A 19,721-nucleotide genomic window follows, 5' to 3' on the forward strand; every position below is an offset into this window, starting at 1 on the left:
ATGGCCCTTGTGGCTAAAGGGATCGGGGGTATAGAGAGAAAGCAGGTACAGGGTTCTGAGTTGGATGATCGGCCATGATCATACTGAATGGTGGTGCAGGCTCAAAGGGCCAAATGGCCTACTCCTGCACCTATTTTCTATGTTTCAGTGCCCAAACCTTGTCAAGAATGTAGGCAACTTGCATTATGTGGATATATGATAACTTTGATGCTTTCCCAGTACAATTTTGCATGTGATCTTTCAGATTGGGATTGCACATTTGACTAAACATACAGTCCTGAAGGGCCGTGGAAGTGTAGTTCTGTAGAAAATGTTATAATTTTATCTTCAACCTCTAATTTTTAGTATTCATTAGCTCATTTGCTTCCTGCTCAAGTTACTTGTAAATCTCCTGAGCGCACATGAAAAAACTATTGAATGTTCTTTGTTTTTTAAAAAAAACATCTTTTGCAGGAGATTCCTGTGAATTTGGATGCAGTGTTACAGTCAAGACAAGTTGATTTGAAACCAGCGCCATTTGGAACATACAGTAGCCCTCTTTTGGTCTTCAGATCTTACAGGTATAAAATTCTTATTAGAAGAAAGTTGTGGTTTCTTTGTAATTTTATCTTATGTAAACAATCTTGATAGAACCTTTGACTTGAAATTTATACTGGAAGAGGATATAAATGTAATTCATACCAAAATTTGGTATTTAACTTAGTACACACAAATCAATTGCTTCAACTCTTCTAACACAACTGCAAGTACATGGATTTTTTTTGGCTTTGCTTTATTCGGTAACGTTGTCAGTTGTGAATTAAAAGGTTAATGAAACAATGGGTTATCTATTCGTTGAGTTCCTAAGGTGTGCATAGAATTCGGTTGTATCTCAGCTTGAAGTGACAGTAACTTTGCTAAGGGCAGATAACCATTTAGGGGTTGCTGATTAAATTTGTCAATTTTTTTGCCAAATTAACTAATAACTCCATCAACCCTTGTCAGCAGCCTTTACAGATGGAGTCATGAAGATTTAAAATTTGGATTCATTGCTGGTAGTGGTAGAGGAGGGCAGGACTTTCTTCCCAGGAAACATTCGTCAATGCAAAAGACAAGCAGTGCACAATTTTACCTGAATACTTTGCTTTTCCTGAAATAAGTGTTAATATAATCTGCACTAAAAGGGACTCTTTTGGCAATACATGTTGAAGATGACCTCCCTAACTGCTTCTTGCAGTGATGAAACAGTTAGAGTTCTCATTTCCACATCTCAGTGTGAATTGAGCCACCAGGGCAATGAAAAATGACTGCCTGTAAGGACTGGCATAGAACAGACTAGGATGAGCTGTGTGACTGTCAGTTGGGCTTGTAAAGCTCTTTGCTGAGTGACTGCTCTGCTTAATAGTGCTGACCCTTGTTACCTGCCTTTACAAATTGGTACTTTGCTCCAGTTGGACTCACAGGGGACTGAAAACAGTTTTGTTTAGAGTGGTAGAAGAGGGCAAGAATTTCCTGCCAGGCAGCAGTGTGCAACCTGAGATGTCTTTTTTTAAACTATGGTGTGTCCATACCTCTGGTTGCATAGACTCTGGGACCAAGAGCATTATAACAAATTAGACTACGACAAGATGCTGAAAAGTGAAGTAATAGCATGTATTTGTGAATCAATTTCTGCTCTTCATGGTAAAATGGAGCATCACTGGTTGTTGTAGTGACATACCATTTTAGCTTAATATAGTAATAGCTTTTAATCTGAAGTTGTGTTTATGGACCGTAAAGTACTTCAATCTGCATTTTTGAAAAGCATACTGATCAGATTGACTTTTTAACTGCATACAAGATCTCAATTTGACTAAACATGTTGAATGAAAACAATTCAGTGAATTTTGTGCTTTAGAAAGCACTTAATGGTTTCACATAATTGTGTGGAATCTTGGAATAAGCAATGTTAAGTTGATGCCTTTTCACTTGGGTTGTCATTTTAGAGCAAAATGTGAGCAGAACAAGTATTAATAGCATTAAAATAAATCATTTTAATGAAATTACTCCATTTTGCCATTTGGGAGCTGTGGCATATTTTCATAGTTTTATTAATCCAGACTGGCATTTCTTAGTGATAAACAGTAGAATCTTAGCTCTGAGTTTTGGTATAACAGCGATCTAAACAATTTCATGTAGAAAGAGTTGAATGTTTTTGTTTTTCAAAAATAATGATAACGCACAGATCATTTGTGCATCAATCAAATCTAAATTGCAGGAAATTATTCTAATGGTTATTAAAACAAGGAATTTTTTCTCAAACATTTTGCTTGCAGGCTCACATTCTGAAAATTGTGCATTTATGCTTGAGCATTTGGTTGCATTGTTCCAGTTGATGTGCAGACACCAAATACAGATCTGGTTGTTTCGGAACTGTGTCTTAATTGAATGCATAGAATTTGTCTTATTTCACTGTAGCATGGATATTTCAGAATACTTGCTTGTTTGTAAATGTGCAGGTTTGAAATTGGCAATAGAATACTGTAATTGAAGAATTATAATTGTTAAATTGCTTCAAGATTCAAATGTAGAGTTTTTCTGTCAGTTCACTATCATTTACCCACTATGCATTTGCAATCTTTTTCTGCAGGTTCAGTCCTTACTTTCGTAACAAAGAGAAACTTCTGATTAGTTCTGTTTCCTATAGCAACTTGATTGATCCCAAGCAATGTTTCTGTCGATTTGATTTAACTGGTACATGTAATGATGATGATTGCCAATGGTATGTATACTGTATTTAGTATTGCTATGAATATTGTTTAATAATTGATTATTGCATTGACTTCACAAGATAACACTTGATGGTGAAAGAGTAATAAAGCACTCACTTTTATTATGGTGGAATCTCCCCCTTATATTAATACTATTTAAACATATGAAACTGCTAATAAATCTGATTCCTGTCTTTAGAATTAATTACTTGATTGTATTTGTTGGGAACCTTAAAGTACCAATATGGGAATTTTATAAATTCCCATTTCCAATAGTAGGAAAAGGGAATTTATTTCCATATTGTCATGTTCAAGATTGGAGGGATTTGGATTCAGATGCAAAAGCAATTAAAATATGAAATGGGTAATAAATGCAGAGATAATTTGGTTCATATTTTGCTGTAATGTTTAGCAGTGTAGAAAGGGGAAATTTTATCTATTAAAGCCACGTATATTTTTTCTTTTGTCTAGGCAGCACATGAGAGACTGCATTTTAAATCAATCCCAGCTGTTTCAAGATCTTCTCTCCTACAATTTATCTCTGATTAAATGTTCAGATTTTAGTACAGATGAAGAAATCAGAGTTGCAGCTGGTAACTATGTATCATGTACTGTTTAGACATTTCTGTACAACTTTAATTTATTGATAATGCATTATTACAAACTGATTAAAAATAATTTATAGCTCTTAAGATTATATGTGTTTGAGTGAAAATGTACCTGAAGCAAAAATGTTGAAATATAGAATTTCTCTTTTCAATGTACAGAAAATTATGTGGATAAACAGTTTGGTAAAAACAAGGATCGTATGACCACAGATGAGATGGCTGTTTTACTTGTTAGCAAAGTGAATGAAAGTACTGGTCACAGTAAGTAACTATTGTCCTTTAAGTTATTATTTGTAGCCAACAGAACAAACTTGCCACGCTCTGATTCACAACTTGTGGTCTCTGATGTAATAATGAAATATTTATTCCATGGACCTCTATCTTTAAATTAAGAATTGAGTTCAATTTATGGCAATGTGCTTGTTATTAAAGATATTGGCTCATCACGAAGAATTAACTTGAAAGTATCATAACAGAAGTTAATACCTTCTGAAGAGAAGTAGGGAGTTGGGTGATGTAAAAAGAATGTTTCCACACTTGGAGTAAGAACACATCGATAATTGTCAAATTGGTAGTAATCCAAAGTCAAATCTTATAGCGAGAATGTGAATTCAGCTTAAACATAGTTTAGAAGTGTATTATGATGAAATATCCTTTGCAGATCAAAGCACTGGTATAGTTTCATTCACTAAATTTGATAAGTTTGATGTTGATACCTTAGTGGATATGTTGCTATTTCAAATCTAAGGTGTAAACGGCCAGCTGATAAAAGGATTTTCATTTCAAGTTCTGAAAACTTGTACATTTGTGTTGTTTTTCAGCACCACCTTACACGACGTTCAAAGAGAGAAGGAAATGGAAGCCCAAACTTCTGAGAAAACAAGTTTCTGAAAGCAGCAACAGTGATGATGAACAAAATTCTGGACCAGTACGATATGGTATGATAAGATTAGAATGAGTTTTAGAAGTAAACCCATTTATTTTGTTTTGGCAATACTTGGAAAATGTGATCATTATCTGGTCTGAATACATGGCCATCTGTTCTTTTAACTACTGTAATAGTGGGTCATTGATAAAGCACTGGATAAACGAAATGGCTCATCTGTTCAGTGTTTCATTCATAGTGTGATTTTAGCAGTGTGGTCTTCTATTCAACCTTTGATAGTAGATTATTATGATAAGTGAATTATACAGTTTCTATTGTTTAAGTGGAATCTTTCTTTCCTATCTTGTGCTCTAAAAAAAAAATAAGCATCAATAAATTTATCCTTCAAAGGCCAGTGGTATTTTCCTAGCAATGATTCAGATGTTGTCTAACACACCTGGCTTTAACTCTTGAAATTCTATATGGAAATGTTGAGCTTATAATAGGATTTGCTGAATGGATGCATTCTTTAATAGAGCGAAGCGATTGAAGTAAAAAAAAAAGCAGGATCCCAAGTTTAAGTGGAGCTTTTCAGAATCTCCTAGGGCATTCCAAAGCAGTTTATAACCAATAGAAAAGGACTTTTGAAATCTAATCATAGTTGCAATGCAGTGACTGTTCTAATATGGTACAGTACATGATATCGTTTGTATAGTAAGCAAATAGAAATATTATAAACTATGCTAAATTAATTCTGGACAGAAATTTGCATTGTATTACATTTTCCAACTATTTAACAGTGATCCCTGTTTAAAATGGAAGTTGCTCAGCAGATACAGTGGCCACTGAGTGTATATTTTTATTAGTGCGCTGTAGCCCATCTACTTCAAGGTTCAATATGTGCATTCAGAGATGCTCTTCTGTACTCCACTTGTAACAAGTGCTTATTTGATTTACTGTCACCATCCTGTCAGCTTGAACCAGTCTGACTATTCTCCTCTGACCTCTCCCATTATCAAAGCATTTTCACTCTGTGTCTCATTGCTGATTTGTGCTGTCTAGGCATTGTTATTCTGTGCAAGCAATACAGTTCTCGTAGTTGCAGTATTTGTGTTGGTGATGAACCCAGGATGATGGTGGTTGGGGACTTGCTGGTGATGTCACTGAATGTTTGGTCTAGGGGTTAGACTCAGAAATATGCATTTCCTAGTATTGTTGTGACATAAACATTGCTTCCCACTTTTCAGTTTATGGTAAATGTTGTCTACATCAGCATGGAATGTATTTTGAGGAGTTGCAAATGGAATTAAACATGAGTGAACATTGCACTTCTAACCATGTGCTAGAAGGGAAGTTTTTGCAGTAGCCAAAGGTGATCATGCCTGGGACTTAGTGCTCAGGAGCTTCAGCAGTGATGTCCTGTGGCTGGATTATCTGCTGCTGCCTCCTTCCATTGTGTGAGGTGTGACTCCACTTATTGGAGTTCTTTACCTTTTTGCCTACTGGCTTCATTTTATCAGAATGCCTTAATGCTATACTAAAGTTTTCCAGTGGTGTGACAGCCGTCATCCTTAGCTTCCTTAATAGTCCTTGTTTTCTCGCACAGGTGTAAAAGAACTCTGAACTAAACACTGAGGTAAACTGTAGTTAATGAAGACAGCATCGCAGTAAGATTAACTGTTTACTGTTCACTCTTCCACATTAACGTATGGTGAAAACTGTTGATAAAACAATACAAAATATATACAGTATTTGTTTCCTTCTTGATATCACATTTACATCGTAAATACTTGCAAAAGTAAAACTACAACTACACTACATTAAAGTGCAACATACAGTCAGAATCTACCTACGCCATTGATTGCTTTAAATACACTTCAACATAAACTATCCGCAACTCTTTAAATAAAAACATAAACTTTATCAACCATCATTACTTTTAACAGAATCAGCGTTAACATTTTAATTCAACGTATCGATTATCTCATGAATTTATGGCGTTGCTTCACTAATGTTTCTAGTGCGTAGAAAGAAAACTTTTCTTGCGCTGATCCTGCACATGTGAGCCCCCTCCTTCCCGTTTCTCCAAACCGGTATTTTCCCACAAGACGCGGCGAAACCGGGTGTGACGTCATCGCATGCCGCGATATATCACAGACAACTAATTTACTTTAAACAATCTTAACTTTAACTAGAAAATTATAACAAACGAATTACTAAAGCGAAGATATTATAAACTAAACAAATGCCATAAAGGCGACACAGTCCTCTTATCTTTTTATTTTTTTTTGCTTAAGATATAGCTCATAACAGGCCCTTCCAGCCCTCTGAGCCAAGTTGCCCAGCAATCTCCTGATTTAACCCTAGCCTAATCAGAGGACAGTTTACAATGACCAACTAACTGTGAGGAAACCAGAGCACGTGGAGGAAACCCATACAGTCACAGGGAGAGCTTACAAGCACCTTATAGTCAGTGATGGGACTAGAGCCTGGGTCACCTGTACTATAAAGCATTGTGCTAATTAATTACATCTCTCTCTCTCTCTCTCTCTCCCCCACCTTCCCAAAAAAATCTCTAATTCATCTTTTTGGTTCGTGTTTGCACCAGGAATGTGATGAGGTATGGAGATGAATGGTCCTTGAGTAACCCAACCAGCATACTGGAGTATGTGACACTTCATAGCACTGACAGTGACCTGTGTCATGACTTTTCTGATTGACAGTAGACCAGGTGGTAATTCACCAGATTAGATTTGTCTGGTTTTTATTTTTTATTTTATTTAGTGATACAGTGCTGGCAGGTGGTAAGGGTGGGCTCCTCCCTTTGGGCTGTGTCCTAAGCCCCCTCCTTTACTCTCTGTATACCCATGACTGTGTCGCCACCCACAGCACCAGTCTGCTAATTAAATTTGCTGACTATACTGCATTGATTGGCTTTATCTCAAATAGTAATGAGACAGCCTGCAGAGAAGAAGTAATCACCCTGACACAGTGGAGTCAAGAAGACAACCTCTCCCTCAGTGTCACAAAAACAAAGGAGCTGGTTGTGAACTACAGGAGGAATGGAGACAGGCTAACCCCTAGTGACATCAATGGATCTGTGTTGAGAGGGTGTACAGCTTTAACTTTCTCGGTATCCACATCACTGAGGATCTCACGTGGCCTGTACATACTGGTTGTGTGGTGAACAAAGCACAACAGTGCCAAGTTCACCTCATACAGTTGAAGAAGTTTGGTATGAGTCCCCAGATCCTAAGGACTTTCTACAGGGGCACAATTGAGAGCATCCTGACTGGCTGCATCACTGCCTGGTATGGGAACTGTACTTCTCTCAATGACAGGACTCAGCAGAGAGTGGTGCAGACAGCCCAGCTCATCTGTGGATGTGAACTTACCACTATTCAGAACATTTACTGCGACAGGTGCATAAAAAAGGGACCAAAGGATCATTTGGGATCTGACTCGCCCCAACCACAAACTGTTCCATCTGCTACCATCTGGGAAACAGTACTACAACATAAAAGCCAGGACCAACAGGCGTCCGGGACAACATCTACCAGACCATCAGACTGATTAATTCACACTGATACAGTTGTATTCTATGCTATATTGACTGTCCTGTTGTACATACTATTTATTAGAAATTACTATAAATTGCACAATTAAACAGAGATGTGACAAAGATTTTTACTCATGTATGTGAAGGATGTAAGAAATAAAGTCAATTCAATTCAAATAGGCCCTCCTGACCCTTAAAGCCAGACCAACCCCACTTGACCCTAACCTAATCACAGCACAGTTTATAATGACTGATTAACATCTTTAGACTGAGAAGAAAACGGAGGACCTGGAGAAAACTCATGCATTACAGAGAGGATGTACAGAGACTCTTTGCAGAGGATGCTGGGATTGAACTCAGCACCGAGCTAACCACTACACTGCTGTGTCGCCCGTTACTCACATTATCAAGTAGTTGCTGTTGTTTTAATTATACTGGAAAAATATGTTGGGAGCACTCAGCATTCATATTGGCTCACTTGACAATAGGTCCTGTATCCAAAGGCATGAGTATTGTCCAGTCAATTCACCTACTGTTATATAATAACACTAATAGTCTGGCAGCTTAGGGACTTTGGTAATGCTGGACGAGCAGATTTTCTGAACTTTTAAGTTTTATTCAACACTTAATTCACTTTTTTAATATGTTGCACAATAGTATACTTTAAGTGAAGCTGGTGAGTTTAAAGAGAGCCGGAACTTGAACCTGGTTTTGTATCTGACCATAGTCCAGATTATCAATTCAGAACACACATCTGCTTACACTCTGAATACTTGACTTGCACTGCAGAGTAATGAATGAATCAATGTTTAGATACTGAAATTTACTGCAATTTAAAAAAAACTCATTATTACTGAATTCAGCTTGGATACTGTGCCACACCACCTCCAGTGGAGCATGCTGACTCCGCCTCTCTTCTGGGCAACTGTAAACAGGCGATGCACAGCTTGAGGCTTAGATCTTGCTATGACCGAGGCCAAGCAGCTCCCCAGCCACCACCAGTAATTCAGTGAACATTTTTTTTAATGAACCGAACCGGTTTATACTGAATATTGTGGAAGGTGTTGATGCTCAAATTCTGTATGAAAGACTAATGACTGATAATCAGCTAACCTTTGTTCTCAGTCATGCAACCTAGAAGTGTGTGATTTCTACTAATAGAAAATTGATATTATTGAGGCACGTGGTCAAAGAACTACAGTCCAAGTCTAGTAATCTCAGTGTACAAAGGGAAAATTATCTGGTAACCTAAATGCTCTGAGATCCTTACCTCTTTTGACTGTGGAGCCCAAGTTGTTCTTTTATTTTTCATCCTGCTGAATTTAAAAACTGCAGAAAATTTATGTAATTATTTCCAGCTGTAAACCTCATGTAAAACACTTAGCAAAGAAAGCTATGCTGGGAATGGTAATATTTCTTAAGATGTGGTCACCTCAATTTCTTCTCTTTTGGATTTTCACCAGATTTGACAAGCAATTTCCTCTAAACTTCTTGCAATTTGGTTTAATTTTGGGCGTCATTGCTGCCCCTGACACTCTGTCAGCTGTCTATCAATGTGCAATATCTCAGGCCTCCAGCAGCAGTATGGAAAAGCACAATATTTTGTATTTCAACCAAACTCATCTGGTATCTTGACATTACGTTTGTAGATTCAGATGCCATGGTTGTGGTTTGTGCACCACCGTGAAGTATATTTACAGCACTGTGGGTAGCTTTCTGAGTTTGGTATTGGGTTGGGCTGGAATTTGACAACTAGCATTTAAAAGGTTGCATTGTATCTGTTGGATTAAGTGAGACTTCTGAAGGGATGTACTAATATCACAAATCAACCATTTTCAAAAGGGATTTTTGAGTTCATCACTGACTGGCAACTCTTGCAACTGCTGGTACCAAACTATATTGGCCTCTGCCTTTTCATTGGGTTCCTCAGATGAATGAAGAGGAGGAGCTTACTACATGGGCATCAGCTTGCTCTCCATATTGTACTTCCTAGGCTTGCGTATCTAGACAACTAGGACACAAGATCCATGGTAGACTCTGACCAACAGGGACCTCATATTTTCTGAATGTTAAGTTACTGTAGTTTAAATCACTGTTTAATGTGGATGGGGATTTTTAAAAAAAAAAACAATTTTGTATTTTCAGCTAAGTGTATGGAACCTTCCTGGTCTGGAACTGAAGCTTTAGATACAGTTATTACTCCAGATGATGTCCGATATTTTACAGCAGAGACTGATGACATTGCAAACCTGGAAACAAGTGTGATGGAAAATCCCCAAGATGTACAGCTTTGGATTAAACTCACATACAAATATCTGAATCAAAGGGAAGGGTATGTATGCGTTTTCTCATCTTAACTGCTGTGCAGTGAAGAATGAGACTAATTATCTCGCTCAGTTTCCTTCCATGTCAACAGTGGCAAGTTGGTAGCTCCCCCACCCCTGAGTCATTAGGTTCAACATCTGAGATTGACTTCTGCTGAAAACTCAATTGCAGTGCTAAGGTGATTGCACATTGTCAGATGTTTCTGATTTTGAATAAGCTGTTAAATTGTGATTCCATTTGACCTTGAGATATAGGAGCAGAATTATGCCATTTGGCCTATTGAGACTGTTCTGCCAATTCATCATGGATGATCCATTTCCCCTTCAGACCTAGTTTCCTGCCTTCTCCACAGATCCCTTCATGCCCTGACTAATAAGAGCCTATCAACCTCTGCCTTAAATATATCCAGTGACTTGGTCTCCACAGCAACCTGTGGCAACAAATTCCACCTATTCACTACTCCCTGGCTGAAGAAATTCCTTCTCTTCTCTGTTCTAAAATGATGCCCCTCTATTCCAAGGCTGTGTCCTCTTGTCTTAGACTTCCCCCGCCAGAGGAGACATCTTCTTCACATCCTTTCAATATTTGCGAGGTTTCAATAAAGTCACCCCTCATTTTTCTAAATTCTAGTGAGTAGAGCCTGAAGCCATCAAACGCTCCACATATGATGAACCTTTCAAACCTGGAATCATTTTTGAACCCTCTCCAATGTCAGCACATCCTTTCTTAAAATAAGGAGCCCAAACTTACTCATAATACTCCGTGAGGCCTCGCCAATGCTTTATAAAGCCTCAACATTATATTCTTGCTTTTATATTCTAGTCCTCTCGAAATGAATGCTTCCTCACCACCGACTCAAACTGCAATTTGCTCGTACTCAGGGAGATATAAAAATCTTTTTAGACGCTAAGCATTTTCTAGGCAGTTTTTTCCCCCTCAGGCAACACCTAAAGGCTGATAACTTGGTCATTATTGTATCATTGCATGTTGTCTGCTATTTCTCCTGCACATCAGTAGCCTTGGGTTACCCAGGTTTGTGAATGGAGAAAATGCTGGAAATGTTCAGCAAGTCAGCTAGCATCTTTGCATAGAAAACAAATCATGTTAGTGCTATCAGAGACATCTTTATCAAATAGCTAACAAATCAGCTTCTGAATTGGGAGATTATCCTGAATAAACTTGGTGCTAATCAAATTCTGAAAACCTGCATTGATTTAATATTCTTCACTTGCAGTTTGTGCCAAATAAACACTGGGTCTCAGCAAATTTACTAAACTCTACACTGCATTAAGTTTTGCTGGTCATCAAAATAGGCATGTCTGTAGAAATATTCTCTTTTGTGCAAAACTTTGTAAGTGACAATTAAATGTAAATCCTTTTACAAAAATTGGATTTCATTTGCAAATTGGGTTTGACTTGTTGGATTATATATTTACTTGGAGTTCTTTTCAGTCTGTATTAAAGCTACTCAGCTGCATAAGCACAGAAACTGAAGTGATCAGTTGTAACTTATTGCACAAAGATTTTCTGTTTTGGATTTTGTTTTTTTTAAGCTGGGTGGGTTTAAATCTAGAAGTCTGTGAAAGCAGGAAGTCCTGGAGCAATGAAGCTTGCATAAGCCACTTCAGGAACCAAAAACAGCAAAATTAAAATGAAAATCTATTTGGTCTTACCTGACTTAAATTAGTTAATGTCACCTTTAAAGCAAAATTAATCATTGTTAATTGTAGTCTTTTGAAGTTTATGATAGGATCTTGAACAGTTTACTGTTTGGTATACTTTTGCAGTCACCAGTTTAAAAATATGCAGAGTTAAAATAAAAATATCTTGAGACCTTTCCAGCTGTATTTTTTGTTTCTATGCTTTTAATCTCTTGAGGCTGCTAATCCATCCTTTTCTCTCCAATCTACATCTGACCCCATCTTCTAATGTTACACCCTTGTGCTTTTTTTAACAATCCAAACAGTATTTTTTTTCTTTTCAATTTGGGTTAATGTATAGATTCTTAGTGCCTTTTAGATTTACCTAACTTGTAAATTTACCAATGACCTTTCGTTTTATTCAGCAGCAGAAGGTAGCATCTTACTTAGCTTCAGAAATCAAGCTATTTGTCATTGATTTGCTAGAAACAGTGGTTATACCCCAGGAGGAACCCTTGTCAAGTCTATACTGTCTAGAGAATTGGTTCCCAACCTTATTTTATCCTATGGACCCCTACCATTAACTGGGGGGTGGGGTCTATGGACCCCAGGTTGGGAATCCCTGGTTTAGAGAGTTGGGAGAATGTCCCAACAACTGAGACTAGTATAGGGAGTCATAATAAGGCACTGCAAGAGCTTCAGCCTTCGTCCAAGATGTGCATGATTTGTGCAGCCAGTCACATGTTGCAGATGCAACCAAACACATGCCCTTCCTTAAGGCTGATTTTTACTTCTGCATAGTAGCCTATGCCGAAGCCTTCGTAAGTGGCCTGCGCCATTGTGAGCATTTATACCTTTGTGTTGGTGTGTATACATTGCTCTGCAATTCACCCCCAAAACGCTAGTTGGCAGTTGGGGTTTCTATGCCACTGTGTAGAGTTTCTTCGTGTACTTCAAACAATGGCGACTGAGCGCATCATGTTGGGGTTGGAGCTAATAAATGTTGAACAAGGGACTTTTATTGAAATTACTGCAACCAGAAAAGAGAAGACGTCGGAGGAGATGGTATGTATGACGGTTGAATGAATTGAGGCAGAGGGAGGGTGAATTTTTCTGTGCCTGTCTGGCCACTGAGAGACATGGATGAGGAAATGCATTTCAAATATTTTCGGATGTCGGCAGTTTGATGATTTGGTTCATTGTCTCCAACCATTTATTTCATATCAGTGTATGCACAGTATGCCTATAGACAGGAAGAAATGCGATGCTACCAAGTGGACCAATTACAGTTGTTGCAGTCTGCGTTGCTGTGATGCACAGTTACATTTTTGGAGAGGTGCATGCCAGGCTATGGCGTAGGGTACAGCGTAGGTTACGCGGCTACGCCATACCTACGACGTTCATTTGACACAAGTATAAATTAGCCTTTGATAAGCAATTTTTGTCTCATTAAAGTATCTCACTTTTTCAAGTGTGAGTTGCTGGCTCTTTAAAACTGAAGAGATTGTGATAAAGATAATATACAACTTGCACTAATGAAAATTGTCAGAAATGCCATCTAATATTGTTTATGGATTTGGTATGATGTAAATGTATGACCCTTAATTGAGTTTTGCATAGTGGAAGCTCTTGGGGAAATACCCAAGGTCTTCGGTTGCCCTTTTTTTTACTTAAATCTAAAACTGAATTAAAATCTGCTCAGTGCAAACTTTTGTAATTTTTTGTAGTTTTCTTTCATTTTCAATTACACGTGGAATGCTATTTTGTCAGTAGGTGGCACTAATGTACTTATTATAAAAGTTAATATTAGCTTTCAAGATTGTTTAATGACATTTCAAACAAGTGTAAAGGAGAGTGAAATAATTGTACTGGATCTGATGCAGCACAAAAATAATAATATTGCAATAAACAATAATAAAAAAACAATAAATAGAAATACATAAAATAGCTCACGTAGATTTATTATCTATGTAAATTGATTGTATGTCTATAAAGTGATGGTAGGCCCAGGAGTGTGTTTACATGAGGTGGCTGAAAGGAAATAAGTAGTGGTTCGGTGTGGCGGGTTGGGTTAGTGCACAGTGCAAAATCAAAATCTTCCTCTTCCCTCACCGACATAATGAACTAAAATTCAACATTACTTTCTAAGAAAATGTCCTTTTCCTAACTGCTATGTTGGTTGACCCAAATCAGCATATGTTAATTACAGGGACTGAAGCTGCTCTATTGTACTTGATACAGTTTCTGAATGAGACTTTAATATTAGATGCTTTTCTTTATTTGTCTCTTTACTAGGACGCCTGCAGAATGTTTAGATGCTGCATTGAATGCTTTGGCTCGGGCTCTTGAAATTAACAGAGCAAATCCTGAAATATGGTGCCATTATCTCAACTTGTTCTCAAAGCGAGGCACAAAGGAAGAGGTTCAAGAAATGTGTGAAACGGCAGTGCAGTATGCTTCGACTCATGATGTCTGGTGGACAGTAAGTATTGAATCACTGGAAATTGTCCACATATACTGTAAAAGGGTTTCTTGGGAATGGATTGGAAAGGAGATGGCCAGGTTTATTAGCGTGTTTGGGTTCAAATTCTGATTCCCAAGGCTGAGTATGTTTTGTAACTCCAACAAAGTACTTAGTTATTAGACGATAAGTTAAACTTGCATCGGATTATATTGGTGTTCATTAATTATTCTTGGTATATTAGGAATATTGTTACTGTGTATAGTGATCAAACAAAGTTTTTAAAACTAATTTTATTACCGTGTGCTTGAAAGTTACCCAGTTTGTGATTTACAAGGTTTCTAAGGCAAGAAGCACTTGATGCTCTTCCTTTGGAGCCTTACCTCCCAGAGAACCACAACCTTGACCCAGAATGCTATGTTGGCTGGAGTCAGGGCTTTGTGCTTTAGCTCTTTGTAGGGTCACCCATGCCAAAAGGGTCAAAGGGTAGAGGCCAGACTAAAAGTGGTCCACTGGTCCTCCAGGTTCAGTGGATCAGCTCAGGGCTAACACCCCTGACTGGTAAAACAAAATTGTTACAGAAACAGCAATGAAGAATCCTTCTACTTCTGCATGCGATGGTATTCCTCAGTCTCCACCTGGGACTTTCATGACAATAGTGAAAACAGAGATCAAGGGCTTTCATTGCTGCCCTAAGTGTCAGTGGTATAACAGGCAATTAACTGAATTTGGAAACTTAAGTTTTTTTTTTATTTTCTCTCTGCTTGCAGTATTTAATGCTCGAGAACTCATTTGAAGGAAAAGACTATGTTTGCAGTCGACTTGTGCAGTTTCTAATGGAAACCATTGAAGGATCAGAAAAATCAGAAGTTTTGTCCTTTCAACTGCTTCAGGCTCTGCTGTTTTGGGTACACTTAAGTCTCTTTACAGGGAGACAACAGAATGCACTAGCCATTTTTCAGGTATGCCTTTCTTTTCTGAATTGGTGGTCTTGATCCTGCAGCTGATCTTTTGAAAGTGATAGGGCAAGTTGAGAATTTTATTTTTAAAGTGTGTTACTGAAACTCGTGTCTTTATTTGGAGCATGAAATACAAAACTGTTATACCAATGTAGCAGATGTAGGAAAATAATGGAGGCAACTCAGTGGGTTGGGAAGCACCTTAGAACCAAGAAATATCATTGATGTTTCAAGTCAGTGATTCCTCTTTAGAGCTTAATGAGCACTCAGTAGTTTCTCTTGCTTTGTGCATCACTAACTAGTACATCACCAGCTCTTATTTAGTCTTCATTTGCAGTGTTGTGACTGAACAAAGACACTGGAGAGACATTGAAACTAGTGGATATAAAAGCCTTTATTCAGCAAAATGAGCATTGGGCATCATACTTGAGACACTCTTGGAAGAAGGGGCCTGTCCGACCCAGTATTACATGACATTTTTATTTGCTAAACATCAAAGGTAACAGGTCAATTCTGTAGTTATAATGTATCTACAGTGCTTCCTTTAGAATTATTGTTTTCACATACCACTTCCTTCACACCCATACTCCAGATACAGGTTTCCCCTGCTATTCGAAGCTAGAGCGTTCCTATGAAACTGTTTGTAAGCCGAAATGTTAGAAATCGAAGAAGCAATTACCATTAATTGATATGGGAAAAAAATTGAGTGTTCCCAGACCCAAAAAGTAACCTACCAAATAACATATAATAAAAGCAGGAATGATATGATAAAATATACACCCTATATAAAGTAGAAATATTGTATGTACGGTGTAGTTTCACTTATCAAACTCGGGAAGACAGCAAGCCAAAATCGATTTGGAGGAAAAAAAATAGGCACATACACACCTAGGCACGTACGCACATGCGCAAACAACTGCCCGCACAAGGCTTCACGGTCATTGTAGTCTTTCTCGGGGTAAACACACTTATAAAGCAGGCGTCTTTTTTTCCGTAAAAGCGAAAACAGGTACAGGTAGTCCCCGAGTTACGAACATCTGACTTACAGACCATTCATACTTGGGAACCAAGAAAGGAGAACGCTGTCCAACATTTTAAGTCGGATTGCGACGCCGTCTGCCATTTTAAGTCGTTGCCCTTGACACTCTGAGTGTGTAACTTTGTATTTGGCTTAAAATTTTCTTAGCAAGATTCACCCTGACCCCGCCACACCCTGTTTCAGTCAGCTCGTGGTGCAGTGAGATCAACGCTGGGCTGGAGAGCAGAGGTTCCCGAGTTCAATCCAGTGAGGGACCGCTCCCGTGTCTGGTTGATGTCAATCCAGTGACTCCTGTACCATCCGTGCCGGGTTGATGACGAGCTCGCATCTCGACCTCATTTAAAAGAAACACTGCCACCTCCAGTTTAAATTTCCATACGGAATATTGTGGAGTATCAAATACAGTACCCAAACCCAGCACAGCCCCCACTTGTCCCATTTAACTTGTCTCAGTGCGGTGGACTTTTGAACTCGGGGAATTCAGTGTGGTGGTCCTTAGGACCCAGCGGACCTTGGGAGTTGGTGGAGCTCAGGACTCGGCACCCGCAGTGTTTTTGTTCCGTTGATGGGAAGCGATCGCGATTGAAAATAGTGGAAATAATAAAGCATTTGGAAAGAGGTGAAACGTCATCAGGCATTGGAAAAGCATTAGGCTGCAGTCGGTCAACGATTGGAATAATTTTAAAGGATAAAGTGAGAATAATGGAGCATGTGAAAGGCCCTGCCCGGATGAAAGCTACAATTATTACTAAGCAACACTGGTTTAATTATTGGAATACATATGTTTCTTAAGTGTTTTATATGCATAGAAAGGTAAAATATATACTAAGACAAACGTTTGACTAATTGACGCTAAATAATACCGGATGTACTTGTTCTGACTTGCGTACAAATTCAACTTAAAGACGGACTCGGGAACGGAACTCGTACGTAACCTGGGGGCTGCCTGTACTAATGTAGGTCTTTCGTAACAGCGAGTTGTCGTAAAGCGAACATTTGAAAACCGGGGCCCCTGTACCTAAAATGAATTTTAATCAGCATTGGCATGAATACAATCTAGCTGCATTCATGCATATGAAGACATCAAATGTGATGTTCAAGCAACACACAAAATGTTGGTGGAAAGCAGCAGGTCAGGCAGCATCTATAGGGAGAAGTGCTGTTTCGGGCTGAGACCCTTCGTCAGGTCTAAAACATCAAGTGTGATGTTTCCTGGTTTGCAATCAGCACCAATCTGCAGCTCCAGGAAGACCATTGAACAGAGCTGCATTTTAAATTCATTCTACACTCCATGTTCAGGTCTGAAGACTGACTGTAATATTTGCCATATACTAGAACTCCAGAATACTACCTAGCATCCAGCAGCTGTAGTATTTGGCAAATGTTAAATTTTTCATAAACTTTTCAAATGCTGGTTAAGGCACAGCTACATATTGTGTTCATTTGTGAAAGCCATATTTCAAAAAAAAAATTAGTCTATTAAGAGAATGCCTTAGAGATTGACTAAAATGGTAGAGGCGACTTTCTTTCTGTGGAAAACTTGATAAGCTTGAGAAGACATTCAGTGGTGGTATTCCCACTGAAATGGTAGCAATTCATCTGAATTGATGTTACACTTTGCATTTTAGTGTTATAAAAGTAACATGTCGGGTTGTATTTTTAAGAGCTTTGTAGCTATAATGCTGATGTTAAGCGAAGTTGCATCCTGTATTGGTAGCTTTCAATTCTGTTATGCACTTGGCAAAAGTAATGTGAAAATTGAGAATTGTTATCTGTAGTTTTGACATGTATTTTACAGAATGCCTTGAAAACTTCAGATGGTAACAAAAGTGTGGCAGAATATTTAAATGCCAATGAATGCTGCTTGGCGTGGTTAGCCTACATTCACCTCATTGAATTCAACAGTCTTCCTTCCAAATTCTTCGATCCAGCTGTAGCCAATTCTTCTAAGCTTGTAATGAAGGAGCCTTTTCTCATCCCTTGGCAATCGTCAGAAGATATCAAGACACACCCTGATACATTGCTTGCATTGTTTGAAGGTGATTTCAGATTAATCTTTGTACCTTCATTTGTATCTGTTAAGTTGTCGGTCAAAATAACAATTCATGTTTTTACAATGTGTTCAGATGCTGTTCAAGCATGTTCTGGGGATTGCTCTACTATGGAAGAGAGGATTACAGTCTGCCTTCCAATTTACAGAAATATGATTTCAGCACTGAGGCTAATGGGGAGGTATGTTACTTAAATTTCTTAAACGGCATTGAGGTATAAATGCAATACTGTTTCAGCGCCAAAATTTGTGGTGGTAAGGGGCAACTTGAGAATGATTGGAATTTATGGACTTGTTTGTAGAATATTAAACCACATATCTGTTTTGAGTTCACATTTATATTTCAAATTTTAATGCAGTAAATGTGTCTTTCAGGTGGGAAGCTGCTGAAAACCTCTGCAAAACACTGTTACAGTCTTGCCCAGCTGCTTACCAACTCACTGAAGCTCTTGCTGACCTTTATTTGGAAAGAAAACAAGTTGATGATGCTGTGAATGTGTGGCTTTGTGCTTTTAGGAGGAGTCCCCATAATGCTCAGTTATTCTATTACGCATTCAAATTCTTTATTTCAGTGGTGTGTATATAAAATTTTTGAAATTTCCATTTTGAAATTTCTTGGTCAACACATTGAAATCAGATTCCATTTGACTCAGAAGTTTTTCAAAGAATGTTTTATTTGATTGAAGTTAGTGCTTCTATGCATGACTATCATGGTAATCATGTGGCAGTGATGAACAATGTCTTCATTATCTTTCATTTAAGCACTATCTTCAATGATTTGTTAAACAAATTAAACAGGAAAATTAAAATAGCTAACAGGCAAGTTATTTCTAAGAAAGATTAAAAATAATGTCAAATTTTTATGCATTTGGTTCTGAACAGTCAGCAATATGCAACTGGAGATTCGGGATGTGGTTATTTCTGTTGAAACTGTTGGATTTGTCACCTTGAGGTTTTTAAACTTGCCAGAATCTAGTATGACAGGTACTGAGATTAATTTCAGCAAAGCTGTGGGAAAGAACCACAAGCTCAGTTATTTTTCTGTAATCTTAATTAAATAACTTTCTTACTGAAGGGACCCTGTTGTCCTCTTTTCGCCAGCTGACCTGGGACTTGTTAACTCCTATTGTTAACTTGAAATAACCCATATAGTCTTGTTAATGTTCTTTACCTCCCAAGGAATGAAAACAAAGTGCTGCTCATTATTTGGGTGGGGAGAAATGAGATTAAGATTGGTAGATGTATGCCCTTTATGTATCTCCTCAAAGCCCATTTTTTTTTTTCTCTTGAACATTTACACTTTGCCTGTGTGTGAAGCAATCTTCAACATGTGAAATAGCTTTCCATGTGTTGGTATATGTTGAAAAATATTTCTTTCTGTACAGTAAATGCAAACAATTAAAAATATACTGCATTTTAATTGCAAATAGCCATATTTTACATTGAATCACAAATTGTACTTGTTTCTGAAATGTTTTTCATTTAA

At 37.9% G+C, this 19,721-nt stretch overlaps 1 protein-coding gene across 4 annotated transcripts in view; it reads left to right on the forward strand.

Moving 5' to 3' along the window:
• The window catches only part of LOC132398677 (zinc finger C3H1 domain-containing protein), a 65,274-nt gene that overhangs the window by 34,992 nt on the left and 10,561 nt on the right, over nt 1-19,721 (forward strand). For all 4 annotated transcript variants that reach the window (XR_009513769.1, XM_059978433.1, XM_059978434.1 and 1 more), the window contains 11 exons: nt 454-560; nt 2,609-2,740; nt 3,201-3,322; nt 3,497-3,598; nt 4,159-4,275; nt 9,907-10,093; nt 14,022-14,208; nt 14,958-15,149; nt 17,984-18,224; nt 18,312-18,417; nt 18,611-18,809. Coding sequence is in view for 3 of the 4 variants with exons in the window: in XM_059978433.1 (XP_059834416.1) it covers nt 454-560; nt 2,609-2,740; nt 3,201-3,322; nt 3,497-3,598; nt 4,159-4,275; nt 9,907-10,093; nt 14,022-14,208; nt 14,958-15,149; nt 17,984-18,224; nt 18,312-18,417; nt 18,611-18,809 (1,692 nt within the window). In the remaining variant the exon portion in view is untranslated. The remainder of the gene's footprint in view (nt 1-453; nt 561-2,608; nt 2,741-3,200; nt 3,323-3,496; nt 3,599-4,158; nt 4,276-9,906; nt 10,094-14,021; nt 14,209-14,957; nt 15,150-17,983; nt 18,225-18,311; nt 18,418-18,610; nt 18,810-19,721) is intronic.

This window comes from Hypanus sabinus, chromosome 8 (genome assembly GCF_030144855.1).
Source record: "Hypanus sabinus isolate sHypSab1 chromosome 8, sHypSab1.hap1, whole genome shotgun sequence".
In the NCBI taxonomy this organism is placed as follows: domain Eukaryota; kingdom Metazoa; phylum Chordata; class Chondrichthyes; order Myliobatiformes; family Dasyatidae; genus Hypanus; species Hypanus sabinus.